The sequence below is a fragment of the Aedes aegypti genome, chromosome 3 (assembly GCF_002204515.2).
Source record: "Aedes aegypti strain LVP_AGWG chromosome 3, AaegL5.0 Primary Assembly, whole genome shotgun sequence".
NCBI classification, from domain to species: Eukaryota; Metazoa; Arthropoda; class Insecta; order Diptera; family Culicidae; genus Aedes; species Aedes aegypti.
Window position 1 is genome coordinate 199,217,041 of NC_035109.1, and position 22,697 is coordinate 199,239,737.

The window sequence follows — 22,697 nt, forward strand, 5'->3', positions numbered from 1 at the left end:
TTCTAGAAATCCATCTACGATTGATTTGGTCTTAACCGACTCTAGTCATCTTTGTAGCCAACTGATTACTCATGCTGATTTTGATTCTGATCATGTCCCTGTTACATTTCAAATATCCCAAGAAGCGATTCTCAATCCTATCAGCTCCACTTTCAATTATTTACGAGCTGACTGGAATATATATAAAACGTATGTTGACTCTAATCTTGATGTTAACATTTCTTTAGAAACTAAACTTGATATTGACAATGCTCTTGAAACTTTAACAAATTCCATTGTTGAAGCCCGGAGCATTGCAATTCCAAAATGTGAAGTAAAATTTGAATCCGTGATTATAGACGATGATCTTAAACTCTTGATCCGTCTTAAAAACGTGAGGAGAAGGCAATTTCAACGCACTCGCGATCCTGCTATGAAAATTATATGGCAGGATTTGCAGAAAGAAATCAAGAAACGTTTTGCTCAATTAAGAAACAAAAATTTTGAAAATAAAATTTCTCAATTGGACCCTGGCTCTAAGCCCTTTTTGGAAATTATCGAAAATCTTGAAAAAAAAAACCTCAGAAGCCAATACCGGCATTGAAAGAGGAACGGGACGGACCTGGTGTAGTGGTTAGAACACTCGCCTCTCACGCCGAGGACCTGGGACCGAATCCCATCCCCGACATAGTCACTTATGACGTAAAAAGTTATAGTGACGACTTCCTTCGGAAGGGAAGTAAAGCCGTTGGTCCCGAGATGAACTAGCCCAGGGCTAAAAATCTCGTTAATAAAGTCAAATCAATCAATCAATTGAAAGAGGAAAACAAATTATTACTAACTAATTGCGAAAAAGCTCAAAAACTTGCTATGCAGTTTGAAAGTGCGCACAATTTTAATTTAGGACTTACTAGTCCAATTGAAAATGAAGTTACTCAGGAGTTCGAAAATATTCTCAATCAAGAGAACGTTTTCGAAAATGCCTGGGAGACTGATTTGGAAGAAGTGAGAACTATTATTAAAAAATTCAAAAACATGAAAGCTCCTGGCGATGATGGAATTTTCTACATCCTCATCAAGAAACTTCCAGAAAGTAGCTTATCATTTTTAGTTAATATATTTAACAAATGTTTTCAATTAGCATATTTTCCTGACAAATGGAAAAATGCTAAGGTTGTTCCAATTTTAAAACCAGACAAAAATCCTGCAGAAGCTTCTAGCTATCGTCCAATCAGTTTGCTTTCCTCCATCAGTAAACTTTTTGAAAAGGTTATTTTGAACAGAATGATGGCCCACATCAACGAAAATTCAATTTTTGCCAATGAACAGTTCGGATTCCGCCATGGACATACGACCACTCATCAACTTTTACGTGTAACAAATTTGATCCGTTCCAACAAATCTGAAGGCTATTCTACTGGTCTTGCTCTTCTAGACATTGAAAAAGCATTCGACAGTGTTTGGCATGAAGGTTTGATTGTAAAATTAAAAAACTTTAATTTTCCAACATACATTGTTAGAATAATTCAAAGTTATCTGTCAAATCGTACACTTCAGGTTAATTATCAGAACTCCAGATCTGAAAGACTTCCTGTAAGAGCTGGTGTTCCTCAAGGCAGCATTTTGGGACCAATATTATACAATATTTTCACATCTGACTTACCTGAGCTACCTCAGAGATGTCAAAAATCTTTGTTTGCGGATGACACAGGCCTCTCCGCCAAAGGACGAAGCCTGCGTGTCATCTGTAGTCGATTGCAAAAAAGTTTGGATATTTTTTCTTCATACTTGCAAAAATGGAAGATTTCTCCTAATGCTTCCAAAACTCAACTAATAATATTCCCACATAAACCAAAAGCCCTTTATTTGAAACCTTCAAGTAGACATGTTGTCACGATGAGAGGGGTTCCAATAAATTGGTCAGATGAAGTTAAGTATCTAGGGCTCATGCTAGATAAGAATTTAACTTTCAAAAATCACATTGAGGGCATTCAAGCCAAATGTAATAAATATGTAAAATGTCTCTATCCCCTTATTAATAGAAAATCAAAACTTTGTCTTAAGAACAAGCTGTTGATATTCAAACAAATTTTCAGGCCAGCCATGTTGTATGCTGTACCAATATGGACTAGCTGTTGTAATACCAGGAAGAAAGCTCTGCAGAGAATTCAAAATAAAATTTTGAAAATGATTCTGAGGCTTCCTCCCTGGTATAGTACCAATGAGTTACATAGAATATCCAATGTTGAAACATTGGAACAAATGTCAAATACAATCATTAATAATTTCAAGCAAAAATCGTTACAATCTTCTATTGCCACGATTAATGCGTTATACGTTTAGGTTAAGTTAGGTTAAGTATATTAAAAACGTTTTTTTTTTTCTCTTATAAGCAGGTGAAATGAACTCACCTGTAAAAAAAACTGAACTGCTACGGCAAATGAAATGTAATATGTTGTTAACAAAATGTTAATTAAATCTTAAATTTGTTTTACCAAATTAGGATGATAGTGTTGTCAAATAACACAGAACACCTAGATATAAGAAATGAATGTAATGTTTGGAATGATACTAATAAAGAAATTAAAAAAAAAAAAAAAAAAAAAAGTAAGAGGTTGTTTCCGAGATACAACCGCCAAGTTGACGTTGGATAACGTTAGCTTCATCTATTTCCTGGCTCGAGACCGGCACAAACTTATGAGAGATTTCTACTGATAAAAATCCAATCAATTTTCATATTATTTGTTGCATGTCAATTCCGTCCTATTGTGGACATTGTGTGTTAGCACAGAAAATCTGTCGTGTAAGTTTGGTTCGGATAACACTTCAACACCGATAGACCGTTATACTCGAAGAAGTTCCGCACCATGAAGAACTTTTTCTGCTTCGTAGTGGTATCCGGAGAAATGTAGAGACAAATCTGCGATTCCAGAGCTCGGCCGTCATGGTCCTGCAGGAAGCGAATGGCCTATCTGATCGGTTTGTTTAGGATTACCAACCTGTGCGCGATCCAAGCCAAGCGTGTCAGCATCATACCGAAGGACATCCAACTGACTCGTCGTATCCGTGGAGAACGCGCTTAAATTGAATTGCAGCACAATTTACAACAAAACGGGTCATTCGATGTAAAAGAGTTACAACCAGAGACACTTCATCTATAACTATTAATTGATTTATTAATTTATTTATCAATTATAATGTTGGTTAATTAGTTTTCTAGTTAGCTGTTGCTGATTAGTTTTAGCTCTTTGTTTGACAAATTGATACTCTGATCGCTCTAGCATGCATTTGCATGTAGGTAGCGACGATGACAACGGAATTTTTCAAAGTACAGTCACCCCACAATTATGGATAGCACACAGGTATGGATCAGAGTTGGAATAAAACGGGAATATCTCATCAAATACAGGTGCAATTTAGCAGAACACATTTTACCTACGTTAACCATAAATCTGTACAGCATCGTAATCAATCATAATATGCTTAAGTATATTTTTTCCGTCCGTATGAAATAAAATGTCAACCGTATTCCCAGAAGCGTTGATTCATATCTTTGGGGCATTGAAACCCATACCACAGTTATGAATCAAAGATAAGACGATTCCGAAAGAAACGCCAAAACGTATGCTTTCACTAACACACCATTCGTTTACTTCGCAGATAAATTGCTGTTATAGTGTTTTGATCCATAATATGAGTCGATTTGATCCATAATAGAATCCTCCTCTCCCACTGATCCACATCTGTGGGGTGGACATCGTTTGGAATTTCTATTGAAATCGACACTTTTTGGTAAATAACCGAGAATTTTGAGCTGTATTCTCGAAAACAACTATTTTCTGCATGGTCAGGAAGGTAATTTTAATTTGTACAGTATCACCATGTGTTTTAATCATATTTTGTTCTGAAAAATGACCCTTAGTTGATCCATAACTGTGGGGTCACTGTAAGTAAAGTTTGTAAGGATGCTTAAAATATATCCCCGAGCCCGATTTCATCTTCTAAACTGGTACCAATTAGCTCATACGGTTGAAATAATTAAATTTCTGTTGGATATCAGGTTTATCCTTAAGAAATTGCCTACATCTAGGCGTTTTTATCACAATTATAGAAATTAACTATTCATTATTTTTTACATATTGCATTATTAAGCATTTTGCAAGAATATATTCGAATTCAGGGAGCTCATATTCATTATGTAGAGTCGTTTCAAAAAATAACAATAATCGCATTGACAAGTGATCAATTTCACCCCGAAATGGGATTTCCCGATTTTCTATTTAAGGGATGATTTTTAGCACATTTGTTATAACATTTTGGCACATGAGCCAAAGAGGTTGACCGTCGTATTTGTATTCAGTTGTTTGGCATTTTCAACATGATTGAAAACAGACACGAAAAACCATGAAAAATGATCAATTTCACTCGAAATTACGGCACATGTAAACTTCAAAACATCAAAACCTTATAACAGCAAGAAAAATGTGCTTTTCTATGAAAAATAAGACATGCCTCGATATTTACCTATTTTTCAATAGTTTAGTCATGAAAATCAATAGTTTTCATTATTTGAGTAGATTCGTAGAAAGATTTGCAATCGATTGGTGCAAGAATCTTGAAAATTTATGCGGGCGTTAGTAAGTTATTAACAGTCAAAATCTAACCACTTTTCGTGACGCGAGCGATTTTTCGTTTTTCGAAATTGTACCCCAGTATGTTGCCGTAAGACGTTATCCAACGTCAAAAAAAAAAAAAAAAAAATGCATTGGTGATGGCGTAGACAGCATGATGTTGATGTGATATAGAATGATCCGTATTGTATCGCAGTCTGCCTGTACAAATCAGCAAGTTTTAGGCGTTGATAGTGACAGCGAGCAACTCTGTAAACGATTAGCTTAAGAGCCGCGATAATTTAGTATTTTTAATAAAAAAAAATCGTCGCTTTCAAGTGTTTTATTTTATCGATTTATTGGCCCACCAAGTTCTACAAAGATTTAATACTTATCATTTGCTACAACTATGCCATAGTTGTATTTCTTATGGTTTTCATGTTATTTGAGTTTTTCATCTTAAAATTTAATATTTTGTGTGCCTTGTATCTCAACTATGAGCACCTGAAGAAAACGATTCTTCCCACCTAATGATTTTGCAGTCTTTCGAGTATCTCTGAGCAAAATTAAGAGAAGATGATATTGCTTTTTGCGTTTGACGTGCAAATCCAGTATAACTGAGCTGCACACAAAGTAGCCAAAGAATACTTAGCAACCATGATCCATATCACCGCCAACATAGCAAAGAAAATCACTCTTTGACCTTTGACATCGCCTTACTTGTTAAAAATCTTACCGCGTTTGGCGTTCCCGCATTTGATATATGCATTTCAAAACGCACACAGCAATATTTTCTATCTCGTTCAAAATCAATTTTACTAATAGACGATATGAGATAAATTCATATTTATTGAATATTCACACATGCTCAACTCACAAAAGTCATCACCTGAGCATATAAAATCAAATATAAAACGTGTATTTATATAGAAAGAAAAAGTACATCGTTTTTTAGTTGTTTTCGATTAACTTGGAAGCTTCTGAAAGAAATTCACCATCTTTTCCTTTATCGGTATTTCGTCTATTAGTAAACGAGATCATTGAAAGTCAACATAAGTCGTATAAAATACATCTACAAAGTTTACAATCCGATTGAATTCGGTGGTATGATTTAACCGGAATCTTCTGATGGATTCATACCGCACTTGGTGTGCTTCTTCGGCGGCTTACCAAAGAAGAGAATAAATAAATTATCATAGAACAGATTCAGCTGTTACTAAAATAAAACAGTAATAAAATGCTAAAATCTTTAATTTAAGTATGTACAGAAAATATATTGAAATTATGCCAAATGTCCCTTATGCCAAATGACCCTTATCTTTCACTTAGTTAAAAATTATGCCAAATGTCCTTTATGCCAAATGGCGTTATGTCAAATGACCTTATGCCAAATGGCTTTATGCCAAATGGCTCGCTCGCCCCTAATTATACTTATAAGATCTTCATTTTTTACAGTGTTGTTCATTTATAAAATGCTAAGAACATTTCTTCTTTTACTGAATAAAAAGATACAATTCAGAAATAAACTCATATTATCTGCGCAGTCAGAAATGAGCAAAAATGAAGAATCTACCTTATTCGTGAACGAAAACAACGAAACCTTCCAAAGGGACCAAAACAAGAACGCCACTGACAGCTAAGAATCATACATGTATTGGTGAAAAGAGTACATTACCTGCTACACCCATCTCGATCAGGGTGTAGGATTTTCTGCACCGGTGGCGATCGAGTGTAAAAACGATGTGCTACCTGCGGAATAAAAGAACGGTTTGGGTGCAACTTTTGCTACACCGCACAGTGCGTTGCTCCATAGACAAAAATCAAATTTCAAGTTATTTTATTCGGCGATAATAAGTATCCACAAGTGTTTATAGATAACATTGGCTATTGAAACGTGTATTTAAAAGATTTAAAAAGCACTAAAACGACTACAATAAGCGTCGAAAGTGACAGTTGTCGGAGTAGCAGAAAAACTTAATTTTGTCGCATGTTTTCAACATTACTTTCAACTAGTACGGAGGGTGTTGAAACTAATCCATTCAATCAAAATTTGAAAGAGAACATGTTTGAAGGTTGGTAAAGTATATTTGATGGGATAGGCACACCAATTTTAACTTTGAATATGAGAAATCGGCACGATGAGTTGGCTATGAAATCAAACTTATGAAATACTAACATGTAACTTTGGTTATCGATTCAAAAAAAGTTCCACCGAGTTCCACCCTAAGTTACCCACAGACATGTTTCTCAGAGTGTCCTCTAAGAGATCTGAAAGATACAGCTGCAACTTCCTGCAACTCTTTGAGATTTTCAATTATTTTTCGGTATACTCCTTAACCAGCACAAGTATGAAAATGAGTTGTTTGTGATAAAAAATCCGAAAATCTCGCAACGCTATGTGGTCAAAGCTGAACAAGACATTACACCAGAGCAAGTTTATGTTTAAAATAATATATTTTAAATAAAGTTTCCAAGATTTTATTCGAATTTCATGTTAAAAACTAGAAAATTTTAAAAATATGCTCATTTTTTTGCAACAAGGAGTATAAGTCACTTTTGCAGCTACGAGTGTGAAGAGACATATTTGCAAATAACTTCTTACATCATTATAGACAATAATAGTTCAAATTACAAGGTTTTTCTTGGAAAATAATGGAATTGGCGCTTAGGACAGTTTTGCGATTAAGCGTATACTATATGTCATTTATGCAAATTATCACCAGAAAAAACTTTTCCATTCATACCAAGGTGCTTAGATGGCTTGATCTTCCAGTTTTGATTTTTGTCCCGCATCTCCATACATTCAACGCACTGTGCACCGGTGGGAAAACGGTGCAGGCGGTGCAAATAAAGAAAAACTACATTAGTTATTTTTACTGCCGTGAATCGCAAGTCAGTCCCCTCTGTAAAAAGTAGGCATTGAGAAAATGGGCTGTAAAGTTTCCAAATTCGTTTTCCATAGGTACGAATATTCAAAATTTTCCAGAGGATTTGATCATGTTCAAATCTTAATGAAACTTTCAGAGTTTGCTTTTCGCGATATCCTTCCGAGGAAAATATAAAGATGATCAAAAGACGGTTCATTTTTGTGTGACACGGTGCGGAAATCTGTAGTGGGACTGATATGCGGTTACTTTTCATTATGGGACAATTTGACTTGCTATTTTTTCCTAATTTTTCCGAACAAATTATAACATCTCATTAGTGCAGCTGATATATTGATGATGTTGATATGTTGAAAACTGACCTTAACTCAATTTTGACGAAAATGCAGATGGGACTGACATGCGATTCACGGCAGTTTAGGTCTATGTCGAATTAATTCTAAAACTTTTTTATTGCAGTTTAAAACTGTCAGTTAAACTGCAGTAAAAAAGTTTTAGAATTAATTCGACATAGACCTAAAAATAACTAAATTGAAACACCGTCAATTTTCTACTCACGTGGGGCACGTGAAAAGTTGAATTTGTGTTTTCTATTTAGGTATCTTTAAGTATACAAGGTTCGCAATTATCATAGAACAACAGAACGTGCTGATGATTCAAGAAACACTATACTCAAAGCGTTAAAAGCTATTATCATGGCCAAATCATGGAAGTTCTCTAAAAAAAGGTTGCCAAATATTACGATATTAATATGTTTACTTCGGACAGCCAATTAAAAGGAAGACGTTGATTGAAAAGTTCCAATATAAGAGAACGCACGGAAATCTCGTAGAATGTCTATGTAAAGCTAGTTCAAAACATAAAAATGGGGTATAGGTGCATCCACATAAAAAAGTTTCCAAATACTTTATTGAAGGATTCCGTTTGATTTCTCCCGAAGAGTTATTACCTGATTTTCTTAAAAAAAAAGAGCGTAGTAAATTCTACAGAGCAGAAATGCAATTGCTGTCCCATGATGTAAGAACTACCGTGAAGGCCCCTAACTCTGCGCACTTTCAGCAAAACCCATCAAAATCTGGTAAAATACTTACATTTTTGTTCAAAATTTATGTTTCATATATTGCTACAATAGTAATAAAAAAGCACGCGAAGAATTTTCTTGATAAATTTACGTTTATTACTTTAATAAAAAATAAAATAGCTTTAAACATATTGAAAAACGTCCAAATTGACTGCCCGTTAGCAAAAATGCTATGGGCTTATGCCCGTTAGCAAAAAAAAGAGAATACATTTCAGATTTTTAGTACGTAGGCACTAGTTTATTTATCGAGCAATCATCACTGGTGAAGTGCAACTTATTTTCTCTTCATTTTCTTATTCTTCTTAAGTGCGCATAGTAAGGAACCATTTTTCAACTATGTTCCTTACTATGCGCAGCAGGTATAAAACGTTATTTTCAACATACAATCAACCCTCCAGATGTCGATATAGAAGGGAACCATCGACTTGTCGACACCATCGAGATATGGAATAGAAATGCTTTGGAAAATTGTTTGATGGGACCATCATAGGAAGGGATGATTAAAAAATGACGTCCATCATATTTTAAGGATTTCTACACTCCGTCCCCTCAATCCCCTGTCGCGATTTTTCAGTTCCTAATGAATGCATTGTCACATTTTCATAGACTCCTCCTCCGCTGAACGATGGGCGTAATTTTTGAATGCTCCCTAACCATGCAATAAAATAATTTTGATTTTTTGTATAGTTTCATGAGTCAATATCGAGTAATGGAACATCGAGGTTTAATCGTTGGTTTGGAATTTAGAAAACTAAGTTAAATAGATGTTTTGGATAACATATGATGATTTCGATTGTTTTGAGAGTTGCACTTAATGGCATTCAATTGAATTATAGATGAAATTCACTTCACTTAGTAAACTTGTGTTAGAGACATTCCACGCTCCACTGGGGACGTAAAGCCGTATAAAGCAAGCATATGAAGATTGATTCGGAGTTTAAATTCTAGTAATATATTTAGTAAAATATTTCAACTGTTATAAAAAATTTATCGAGTGCGCAGAGTTAGGAACCTAAATGCGCAGAATAAGGAGCATTGCAAAAATGAATGCGCAGAGTTAGGAACACGAACACCCTTGAGAAAAATTTAAAATTTGCTATAAAAATCATTACTTAGTGAAGCTTTTATATTTATTCCTTATACATAAGATCAATAAGTATTTGCTTCCAACATTTCAGAATATTGTGTTTTGTTTTCAATTAATTACAGCTGTTTGAAAATTGAAAAGCCTCAAGTGCGCAGAGTATGGGGCCTTCACGGTAACATTGGAAATGTTGCAGTTATAATGTTGTCGAATCATTTCAACAAACATAACTGTACAGAAGAAAATTCAAGTAACAAGAATAAAATTTTCTTTGTTTACATGTTACTTATGTTATTGTTCATTGGGACGCCTTGACAAATGTTAAAGGCAATAGAAATCGTGAATATAACTGTTAGTTTTGGAATTTATTGTTCAAAAAGATAAACTTTTCACTTACCCCACTTGTGGAGCAAGTGAAAAGTAAGAAGACGTTTTTCAAAAACTTTTTCTGTACTTTTTTCTTTGATTTTACAAAAAAAATAAATTTTAGCATACTGCTTATATTTAGTAGGGGTCAAGCTAAAAAATATACACGACCTTATTTGTTTTAATTTAAAGTCTCTAGGCTTTGAAGAATTCCAACTATGCGAAATCCATTATTCACTTGCCCCACGGTACCTTAATAGATTTTTTTGTAGAGACACTATATGAAGCTAAGTTGTTTTGCATTTGTCAATTTTCAACATTGGACTGTTATGCAAATAAGGACAGTATTGTAGAAAAGTACCTGGATGCGTCTTTTGGTAAGCCTTCGCCTTGCTTGATATCCTCGACAGAAAGCCTGTAGTCGTGTAATACGTTCAGACAGCAACTCATCGCGTTTTCCTTCAAGTTGGCTCAACACATTAGGGCGAAACATCACCTGTAATACAAAAAACATATATAATAAATGTACAGTGGAAGCTCGTTATAACGACAACTTTTATAGCGACAAAAACTCTCTATAGCGACATTTTTCGGTCCCTTGAAAAATTTTCCAATGTTGAACCGTTCTCTATAACGACTTTTCCCTATTACGACGGTCCCTTGCGATGTCGTTATAACAAGCTTCGACTGTAAGTGTGTAATACCCTAACTACAAATCAATTCACCATTCAAATGACCGAATGACATCGGAAATTTGAAGCTTTTTCCTAGTTATCCCTCAGTCTCGTAGGTCTCCCCTGATGCATCAATTTCTTTGTTCGATTGCTATGTTAACTATTTTCTTATGAAATACATGTCTTCTCTGTCAGCTATGTCATTTTATCCTGAAATACATGTCTCCTATGTCAGTTATGTCGGTTTCCTCTGTTTTTAGTATGATGGCTGTTTTGTGTTGCGTTTCTCTGTCTAATTCTTGATATGTCAACCTTTTCGTTTTTACTAATTATCATTAATACAAGTCAAGATTGTCACCAAATTATATATATATACAATATTATCATGCCCTATTTTAATTATTTATGTCTGTTTGTCTGGATTCACATTTCGATTACAATTTCGATTCATCGCGACTATTATCTAGCTGTTCATAAACATTTGCGATAATGAAGCTGTAAGAGGTTATGATATACCAACATTATGAATGTGGTTTTATTGTAGATCTAAAGTAAGAAATATGACAAAATAAAAGTGCGGTATATTCTACTAGGTGAATCCTTAGTCACTCAAAAACAAATCCACAAAGTTTACAACTCTTTCGGTATGAATAAAAAAAACTTTCGACTATGTAGTACATACATCTTTCGAACATGAGCGGTGACTGATGCTGCCTGTTAAGAAAAATCCATTCAGAGTGCAGAGTGATGCTGCTCGTTAGGAAAAATCCATTCAGAGTGCAGCTTAAAATCAATAAAATTGTGCCATATTTTCTACTTGAAAATTGATTTTGGAGTCGAAAAATACAGAAAACATCGACAAACAATTGGTTTTGTACGAGATTCCTGTATAATTTCTTATACAGGAAGTGAGTAAGTACAGAAATTTTCCAAACAATTTACTCAATTCAGTTTCTCTATTCCGCCAGGTGGCAGTCATTTTTGGATATTGAATGTGATCAAAGGAAAATAACAATCAATGTGCGACCACTACACGCTGCATAATCATCGTCCACAGCTGCCTAAATCACTACCAACAAAATTCTGATTGCCCAGAAGATTTTCCAGCTTACTAAACATAGTTTGGTGCAGCAAAAGAGCAAAGAGATTCAAAGAGCAAAAAAAAATTGTCACCCTGTACGAAAAGTGAAAAATCATGTTTATGTATTTACAATAAACGATATAAATTGGGAATGATACAGTATTTGGAATACCTTTTTATTGAAAACATAAAGCTTCCTTTAAATGTGGAAGATTAAAATGGTCGGTAATTAGCGTGTTCTTCACTTAAAGATTCGATAAGGTTCACCAGAACTCCATCTCAGTGCTACAGCCACTTTGTATAATAGTCTTATCCACTGGTGTACTAAACTGACTCGGTCGAAGAATTTTGATACTAGAGCGGGTCCAGATCACGTGGGGATCATACGGGAGCGTGCCCCGCTCAAGTGTCACAATTCTCAGACCGAGTGAATTTAGTACACCGGTGGATTAGACCATAGGTACGGGAAAATCACGTAGGTACTACGTTGAATAATGGACCGATGCACGAGTTCAATAATTTTACGTTTGAGCGATGCCGAATTCACTAGTTTCCATGGTAACATGAATAACACGGCACCGCTCAAACTTCAAATAATGAACTCGTGCATCGGTCAATGATTCATGGTCACCTATAATTCAGGTAAGTGCTACGTGAAAAGTGCGATGGAAAAAAAAACTACGTATGTTTTCACGTAGTATCGACGTTTGGATTATTTTGAGTGTGAATAATGCTGTTATAAGATGTTATAGCCAAAGGATATAAAACTTCAAACGCAACTTACTGCTGTATGTTCGTTGTATAACATGAGCATGAGCATGAGCATGAGCATAATTGACCGCCCGCAGATGCTACTCCGTTATTGCAAGAACACAGGGAACCAACAGACGCTACTCGGGATCAGTAGCATCCTTCATGTGTAAGTACTGGTGCTCTCATTATTACAATAAACAATAACGGCACCGGCTGCGTCCGAATGCAGGTCAATTTGGGGTGGGAGGGAAATGTTGACGTGTTACTTGCTTCATGAAAGCCTAGGAGTCCTCTGCACTTCCTCAAGTAAACACTGGGAGTTTAGATATGGGGGAGGGATTCGTTTTGGTAAACGATAAATATATAATTTGAAATGAAGGCGCCTAACCGGATTCGCGATATTACTCGATAAACGCATTGAACGCCGAACAAGTGTTCGTCACTCGCCCCCATAGGAGCAAGCGACAAGATCAAATGATCAAACACTACTGACGCGTTTCGCGACCCGCGAAACTATTCCACCGTGCTACGCGAGCGGCGCACAACACGATTGATCCTGCCCTCATCGCCCGCCCCACAGAAACAAGCGTCAAGGTCGAAGGATCAAACAACACTAACGAATCGCGGCACTTTTTTCACTCCTACGCGAATGACGCGCGACATGTTCGATCCTGCCCTCATCGCCCGCCCCCGAAGGAGCCACGGTCAAGGTCGAAGGGGATTGAAGCAAGCTGCACATATTTCGAACAAGAAGCTCGATTCAATTTTACGAAAACTTGGATTCAAGCCCTCTGAAAGCGATCCGTGTTTGTATTCGAAGCACAACGATGATGGTACATTGCACATTGGGGAATTCCGAACCCAAAGGTGGAAAAAATTGATAAATTCCACAATAGAAAGATAAAAAATAAGTTTTATAGCTCATTCGAAAGGACATTTTCTCAGGAATCGATTGGTGATGGTTTCATGAATGTGGGGCCACTCTGGGATAAGCTATGGTGCCCGTTTTGCCCCAATTCCTTAAACATTCTAGATTTTCATGTTGTTTTGAGTAAAACTATTTTATTGTGGAGATTATTTCCCATGAAATCCATCATTTCTAGTCCAATCAACAATGTTTCACAGAGAACGTTATAAAAAGATGGAAATTTAGGGGATTATGGGGCCAAATGTACAATGAAATGCTTTTGAAGAGGAATTTTTGTTTTAAATTTTTTCAACGTGTTTTTTTATTGAAATAAATTCTAAAATAGTCTAATAATCATGAATATAGCTTGCAGAAATAAGTTGTAGTAAAATTTGTAGAATATGTATGATAATTATGTATGCTCTATGCAACAAATTGTGAATAATTTACCTTCTTGTATCACAAATTCCAAACATTTCCAAACGATGTGCGATAGTTTGGGTAAACGATATTGATCTAAATGATCGATTGCCGTTAGCCTCATTGATAGGAGATAGTGGGAGCATATAGTTTTTTGGCTATTTTTGCCCCAATTTCCCTAAACACGATTTCTTTCGTAATTAATTCAACTTTTTTTCCTAAATCATATTCATTGTGTACTGAATTGTTTATTCTGTATCTGATACAATATTTAAATCCTAAAACATAGGAGATTTTGGGGATCTTTTACACATAAACAAAAAAATAAACAAATAAAAAAATCAAAAATGAATCCATCAAGAAATCATAAGCCGTTTTTTCTGATTGTGTAACCTCTCAAAATGGTTACATTTGTTTTTTGTAAATATTCCCTGTAAATAGTTTTTTTTTGTTTATTATTATTATCATTATTATTATAATTCCTTTCATTATTATTCTTATTATTTTATTATTCTTATTATTATTCCAATTATTACTCTCATTATTGTTGTTATCATTATTATTTTCCTTATTGCTACGCTTATCGCTATTATTATAATAACGGCTGTTTAGAACTTAATAATTGAAATATTAAAAATTGAAATGCTTTTAACTAAAATAAAATGAAATTAAAAAAAAATGAATTACTAAAATAAACATCGAATGCACTCCTACCTGAACATCCCCATCCCTATCCTACCCGCACACCACAACACCCTATACTACCCGCACACCATCAACACTGGTACCTACCAAGAAGGACGAACTGTCAGCACCGTTAGTAACCACCCGAAGCCAACGGAGTAATAAAACTGCTTGTCACGATTGCAGCAGTAGCCATTAGTGAACGGAAAAGTTCGGTGCTTCGGTGAAGTGCGGTGGATCAAGATCTACGAGTGTCGGTGAAATAGCCGGCGTGTCACGTTGGACCCGGCTTGTGCAGTGGAAAAAAAGAGCCCCGGTGTGCTACAGAGTGGCCCGGCCGGATAAAGATTTCCCCGGTGAGGAGTTGCCGCCGAGGGACGAGGAAGGTTAGCCTGTCATCGAGTGAACCTTTGCCGCTGGAGAACCAACCCAAGCGCGGCCGAAGCCTACGGCCCGTGTACAGGATTTGGAAGAGGAACATCTAACGTTCACCAGAGGTTCCCAGCCCAAACCGACGGCCCCCATCCACGCCAAATAAGGGGACAAAGTGGTATGTCAGTAAATTTCCTCATTCCTATCCCATTGTCTCGGATTTTTGAATATATTGAATGTAAAACTAACTGGTTTCATAGTCGCCCATTATTTTTAATAGCTAAGCCCTGAATTAAGTTCCTCCATCTCCTAATTTCGTTTATTTTTTTACCTTGATAACGCACATTGACGTAGGACTACGTTTCGTGTTTTTTTTAAGGGAAGTTTTTCCGCCCAGATCCCCAAATTCCTCTTGGAGCAATTAAAAACGACCCTGAGGCCCAGGACAAAGCCCGGTTGGGGACAATAGTGGTTCCCAACCTAAAGAATCTCTAACAATTGCAACAAATTACTCAGGATCAGGTTAGTTATTCAATCAATACTGTAGCAATTTCGTGAGAGTCAAATTGCATTTTACAAGAAATTATTCGGGAAATAATTTTGTCTTTTTATGGATATTTGGTATTCAATATTCCAATTGCCATCATACACTACTTAAAAAGTTATCATAAAAGTGATAATGCAGTTGTTAATAATTCTCAATTCCAAAATCGATCATTCATTTCATTAGTATAATTTATAGTTACTATGTTTGTTATGTTGCCTCTACATTAGCTGTTAACAGATTGGTTGTTGGTTGACATCAATGTTCCTCATGGTGAACCTTACTTTGTTAATATTGTAAACAGTAATTATGGTTACATCTGTTTGACTGAATTTCAAGCATGTTCAAGAGCCTTCTAAAATGCATAACATGAAGAAATTGAAATTAATTAACTCATTACGCGTGGTAAAGATGGACAAATTATGGAATTTGAACCCAGGACTCTTGTATGCTAGACGAGCGCTTTACGGGCTCGGTAGCTTAATTGGTAAAGCACTCGTCTAGTATACAAGAGTCCTGAGTTCAAATTCCAGCCGAGCACGTAGATTTTTTTCATAATTTCACCCATGATTTGTCCATCTCTACCACGCGTAATGAGTTAATTAATTTAATAACCATGCGGATTGGATTACCAAACAGCTCAGTACAAGCGTCAATTTATTTTGAATTAAGCATTATTAACGATTACATCTTCAATCAAAATGTGCCATATTGAAATATATGGAAGACTTTGTTTGTTTATGATCACTTTTTCAGTAGTAGGGTGCAGGCAGAGCTACTTGGGCACTTCCACGCAATTTTATTCTCTTGAAATTTCTTCAAAATGCAATTTTATTGTCATGAAATTTCTTCAGGTATGATTGTGTAACTAATTTAAATCTGAGTGATTTGTTTCAATCAGAAGAAAAACTGCAGAATAATGGATCCATTTTTGAGTGTTTTTATTTGTTTTTTTTTTTTTATTTGTGTGTAAAAGATCCCCAAAATCTCCTATGTTTTAGGATTTAAATACTGTATCAACTACTGAATAAACAATTTAGTACACAATAAATTCAATTCAGAAATATCTGTTCAATTAATTATGAAAGAAATCGTTTTTAGGGGAATGGGGGCAAAAATAGCCAAAAAACTATATGCTCCCACTATTTCCTATCAATGAGGCTAACGGCAATCGATCATTTAGATCAATATCGTTTACCCAAACTATCGCACATCGTTTGGAAATGTTTGGAATTTGTGATACAAGAAGGTAAATTATTCACAATATTTTGCATAGAGCATAAATAATGATCATATATATTCTAAAAATTTTAATACAACTTATTTCTGCAATCTATATTCATGATTATTAGACTATTTAAAAATTTATTTCAATATAAAAACACGTTGAAAAAATTTAAAACAAAAATTCCTCTTCAAAAATATTGCATTGTACATTTGGCCCCATAATCCCCTAAATTTCCATCTTTTTATAACGTTCTCTGTGAAACATTGTTGAATGGACTAGAAATGATGGATTTCATCGGAAATAATCTCCACAATAAAACAGTTTTACTCAAAACAACATGAATATCTAGAATGTTTAAAGAATTGGGGCAAAACGGGCACCATAGCTGATCCCAGAGTGGCCCCACATTCATGAAACCATCACCAATCGATTCCTGAGAAAATTTCCTTTCGAATGAGCTATAAAACTTATTTTTTATCTTTCTATTGTGGAAGTTATCATTTTTTTCCACCTTTGGGTTCGGATTTCCCCAATGTGCATTGTTTGCAAGTCCGAGAAGGAGCATGAGACCATTTTCAAAAATTTAAATAATCACTTTAAAGTAACATCATTGGGAGATAACACATTTTCTCGGCATCCATGTAATGCGTTCGTAAGATAGTGTGTCATTGAATCAGAAGGCGTACATCCAAAAACTTTTGACAAGATTTGGACTACAAGGATGCAAAATCCTATAAAGGCCTATAGGCAAATATTTTTAAAGCTAAACGATCATTCCGACATCTGGTGGCTAGTAGAAGAACCTTCAAAAAAGAGGTTTGGTTGAGAACGCACCGTGTGCAGCATAGGAAGTAGCACACAATTTACACTTTTTCTCGGAATGGTTATTTTGTAGACGATCAGAGAGCATTGAAAAACATAATAAACTTGTTTTCCAACGAAAATGTACAGATCCGGCCAGTGCTCATGTACGATTAGTGGGGTAAAATTGGAAAATTGGTGTTTGGCAACATAGGTTATAAACTTTCGGATACTTTGTTAGTGGTTAAATTTGTTGTGAAATCACGCGTATCGCAAGAATAATGGTTCGAAATGATTATGCCAATGGAAAATAGTTCAATAATCGATTGATTATTACCCAATTTTTGAATTGAAAAATTGAATTTTGGACGTAAACAAACATTTTAAGTGACATTTCTCTCGTTCTTTCTTAGCGACCTCTATGATGGTGGCGCATTAAATTTGCCTATATACAGCCAAAGGAGGAGGAAACAGAAAGATTACCAAACAATCAGCAGTTTGCCAGTCTGATCGGAGGAATGCTGTTCATAGCCGTGAATACCAGACCAGATATAGCGCTGGTAGTTATCCTTGAAAAACTAGTAACCCAAATAGGTGTAAAACCCCAATTTAGTACTATACAATTTAATTCCACTAGAGTTTGTATCCTTTGACCACAGACAAACAGACGCCACACTCTCATCGCTGTCCATCGACCAACTTTTTAACGATCGATTCGAATATCTGGTAGGTGATCAATCGACCACCCGCAGCGCTCGCGTCGTTTTTGTTCGTGTTTGACATTTACACACTACCGCCACCTGTTGGTCCATCGGCCAACTACAGTGTTTTTAGCATTGGGCGCACAAGTTTTCGCGACTATGATTTTGGTCGCGATTTGTTATAAGTGTTACGTCTGTTTCTCTGTGCTTTGACAGATACGCGTATTTCGACCTCAACTGTAAGGCCGTCTTCAGTGTCGTATACTAGAGTACAGAGGAGCGCTCAATGGATCGATGCACGAGTTCATTATTTGACGTTTGAGTGGTGCCGTGTTATTTACGTGACCATAGCAACGAGTGAATTCGGCACCACTCAAACGTCGAATTAGTGAACTCGTGCATTGGTCCATAAAGTTCATTCGTTGTTTGACCATTGAACAGTTAACAAGTTGTTTCAATTCGATCTACGAAATTTCAACCAAAAATGTATAGTCTATTCACAGAGAAACAGACGTAACCCTTAGAACAAATTGCGATCAATATCATAGTCGCGAAAACATGTACGCCCAATGCTAAAACACTGTAGTTGGCCGATGGACCAACAGGTGGCGGTAGTGTGTAAACGTCAAACACGAACAAAAACGACACGAGCGCTGCGGGTGGTCGATTGACCACCTATCAGATATTCGAATCGATCGTTAAAAAGTTGGTCGATGGACAGCGATGAGAGTGTGCCCCAGTCCAATTTTAAAACGGTCTTCGGCAAAGTTGCAGCTGATTATTGTATCTCACAGTATCAACATAGTTCTAATCTCCAAGAGCACATGGGCAAACACTATGACCGATTGAATGAATTCGTTGCTTTTCCCATAGTAATTCCCATATAAACTTTAAAGGGCTTGTGCAGTATCAGTTTTCATCCAAATGAGCTCTAATTTTGGGAGGACACTCAGAATTTGATCTAGAATCGAATGAGCGGTGTGGAGCAAAATCGATTTTTTGAACCACTCTAATACCTAAGCTACGGCTACTGGTGCCACAGGATGACCGTTGGATCACATCCGTAAGATTGATGCGACACAACACTTATAGTTCTTACAAACGTAATCATATAACACTTATAATTCTTACCAACGTCTTACAAGCTTAAAAATTACCTTCCTGTCGACCGGTTTCGGGCGCGATGTAGTCCATCTGCAGGACAATGTCCGACTGACTGCTTCTCGTACGTTGTTCGTATGCGTCCGAAGAGAAGTGTTACTGGATCGTCGTATCTATCAAATTGAGCAGACATGAAATATGGATCGTCTTCATTCATCATGGATCCTTCTTCTTCTTTCTGGCGTTACGTCTCAACTGGGACAAAGCCTGCTTCTCAGCTTAGTGTTCTTATGAGCACTATCCTTAGTCGTTGCTGATGAACATGGACTCCCATGCGTTCAAGTGCGAAGTTTTTCTAACGCTTTTTGTAAGCTTCGCACTTCCCAAATATATTGCATGATTGGAAGTTATCGCATGGGCTGCTACACTGCATTTTTGTGTTCTTCTAGGGTCGATTTCTTCATCTTCGCTTCAGTCGTAAACCACGTTTACCCATACGATTAAACCAGGTTTAAGGCCTAAGCGGTGGTGAAGAAACCGCTTATTAGTCTAACTTTAACTTTTCGGCGAGTTTGGACTATGTAGACATCTGGACAATCCTTACAAGAGATCCGGTAAATTCCAGATGGCTGTCCGGTGGGACTTTGTCTTTAAGGTTACACAGTAGGTCACGTAAGGTCTGCCACTTGTAGGCCTTGTCGATGGAGTGTGGATTTGTTGTTCTCAGGAAGAAAGGCAAACTGATCCTCCTTACTTTTTCGTTGTTATGTTTCGTCTGTGTCTTTTGTGAAATTTGTTCACAAATGATTGGTCATACCCGTTTATTTCGGCGGCCACGTGGACTTGGTGTTCTTCTTTGTTAAATTCGTATTGTTCCATAGGGAGCGGGCCATTTGGCATAAAGCCATTTGGCATAACGCCATTTGACATAAAGGACATTTGGCATAACGGTCATTTGGCATAACGGACATTTGGCATAATTTTTAACTAAGTGAAAGATGAGGGTCATTTGGCATAACGGACATTTGGCATAATTTCAATATATTTTCGGTACATACTTAAATTAAAGATTTTAGCTTTTTATTACCGTTTTATTTTAGTAACATCTGAGTATGTTTTATAATAATTTATTTATACTCTTCTTCGGCAAGCCGCCGAAGAAGCACAATAAATGCGGTATGAATCCATCAGAAGATTCCGGTTAAATTATGCCACCGAATTCAATCGGACTGTAAACTTTGTAGATGTATTGTGCATTCAGATTAAATTTGGGAGTGCTTCGTGAAGCCCAAGCAGGACAGTTCAGTTTTGCGTCGTCCGATAAATTTGGCTCACGGTTTCGCGCATGTTTTCGTCGCCGGAGATTTTTTTTTTCCTGTTTTCAAGCGTCTTGCTGGGTAGTGCTTCGTGAAGCCCAAGCAGGACAGTTCGGTTTTGCGTCGTCCGATAGATTTGGCTCACAATTTCGCGCATGTTTTCGTCGCCGGAGATTTTTTTTTTCCTGTTTTCAAGCGTCTTGCTGGGTAGTGCTTCGTGAAGCCCAAGCAGGACAGTTCGGTTTTGCGTCGTCCGATAGATTTGGCTCACGGTTTCGCGCATGTTTTCGTCGCCGGAGATTTTTTTTTCCTGTTTTCAAGCGTCTTGCTGGGTAGTGCTTCGTGAAGCCCAAGCAGGACAGTTCAGTTTTGCGTCGTCCGATAAATTTGGCTCACGGTTTCGCGCATGTTTTCGTCGCCGGAATTTTTTTTTTCCTGTTTCCAAGCGTCCTGCTGGGTAGTGCTTCGTGAAGCCCAAGCAGGACAGTTCGGTTTTGCGTCGTCCGATAGATTTGGCTCACGGTTTTGCGCATGTTTTCGTCGCCGGAGATTTTTTTTTCTGTTTTGGAGCGTCTTGCTGGGTAGGTATTTGGAAGGCACAAGCAAGACGGTTTGTTTTCGGGACGCCAAGAAGTTTTGCTGTCAGTATCAGTTTTGTGTTCAGTCGAGGATGGATTACCAACTGGTGAGTTCGTTTCATTCTTGTGATAACACATATTTTCTTGAAAGCGTAACTTTTAAGTAATTTTAAAACAAACTTTGTATGGTTCGTCACTATAAGTGTCGGCATTATGTTTTTTTTCTTATACAATTTCAATATACATATATTTGTCTCTTTTATACATTATTAAAAATTATCTTTTGAATTGTTCGACATTGTGAATGTTGACGTATTTTTTAAAACTTCTACCATATCGAGACAAAATGCACAGTAATACTCATATGTAATTTTCAAACAAACTATGTATAGTTCGTCACTACAAGAGTCGGCATTATTCCTGTTTCATATAATTTAAAATATATACATGTAATTTTCAGTTTTCGTCATTAATAAAAACATCTTTTGAATTGTTCGACATTATAGATGTTGACGTATTTTTTAAAGCTTCTACCAAAAACTTCTCGAGACAAAAATACAACACTAGCTTTAAATATGAGTCGTATATTTCCCCCTTGTCCATGGATCGCATCATCGACCAGAGGTGACTCCCAGATCTTTTCCTCCCTCAATAATAAACACCCTTCCCGAGTAGTGTTTGATCCTTCGACCTTGACGCTTGCTCCTGCGGGGGCGGGTGATGAGGGCAGGATCAAACATGTCGCGCGTCGGTCGGGTGAAGTGAAAAGTGGCGTGATCCGTTAGTTGTGTTTGATCCTTCGACCTTGACGCTTGCTCCTGCGGGGGCGGGTGATGAGGGCAGGATCAAACATGTCGCGCGTCGGTCGGGTGAAGTGAAAAGTGGCGTGATCCGTTAGTTGTGTTTGATCCTTCGACCTTGACGCTTGCTCCTGCGGGGGCGGGCGATGAGGGCAGGATCAAACATGTCGCGCGTCGGTCGAGTGAAAGTAAAAAGTGGCGTGATCCGTTAGTTGTGTTTGATCCTTCGACCTTGAGGCTTGCTCCTGCGGGGGCGGGTGATGAGGGCAGGATCAAACATGTCGCGCGTCGGTCGGGTGAAGTGAAAAGTGGCGTGATCCATTAGTTGTGTTTGATCTATTGATCGCATTGCTTGCTCTTGCGAGGGCGAGCGATGAACACTTGTCCGGCGTACAATGCGATTATCGAATTATTTCGCGAATTCGGTTAAGCGTAATTATATCATGGATCGCATCACCTACCATTGGTGACTCCCAGATCTATACCTTACCCACTAACCCAATATCCTGTCCATGACAACCGTGGAGATGCAGAGGTGATCTCGGTCTCTAGTAACAACGGTAGTTGCACTAACATTCCTTCCCTTCCCCGATGACCGTAAGGACGTGGCCGGCGCCGTTATTGACTTTTAAAATTTGAGCTCTCGATTTGTGCACATTGAAGAATGGTAAGCTTATCCCAAGCCCCATTCATTAATTCCCTGTGCAACTTCGATTGTTCTGGTCAATCACG

General features: G+C 37.0%; 1 protein-coding gene across 2 annotated transcripts in view; it reads right to left on the reverse strand.

Annotated features, from left to right (window-relative positions):
- LOC5572998 (unconventional myosin-XVIIIa) overlaps positions 1–22,697 on the reverse strand; it is a 381,144-nt gene that overhangs the window by 157,049 nt on the left and 201,398 nt on the right. For both annotated transcript variants that reach the window (XM_021852938.1, XM_021852939.1), the window contains one exon: positions 10,367–10,501. In XM_021852938.1, coding sequence (XP_021708630.1) covers positions 10,367–10,501 — 135 coding nt within the window. The remainder of the gene's footprint in view (positions 1–10,366; positions 10,502–22,697) is intronic.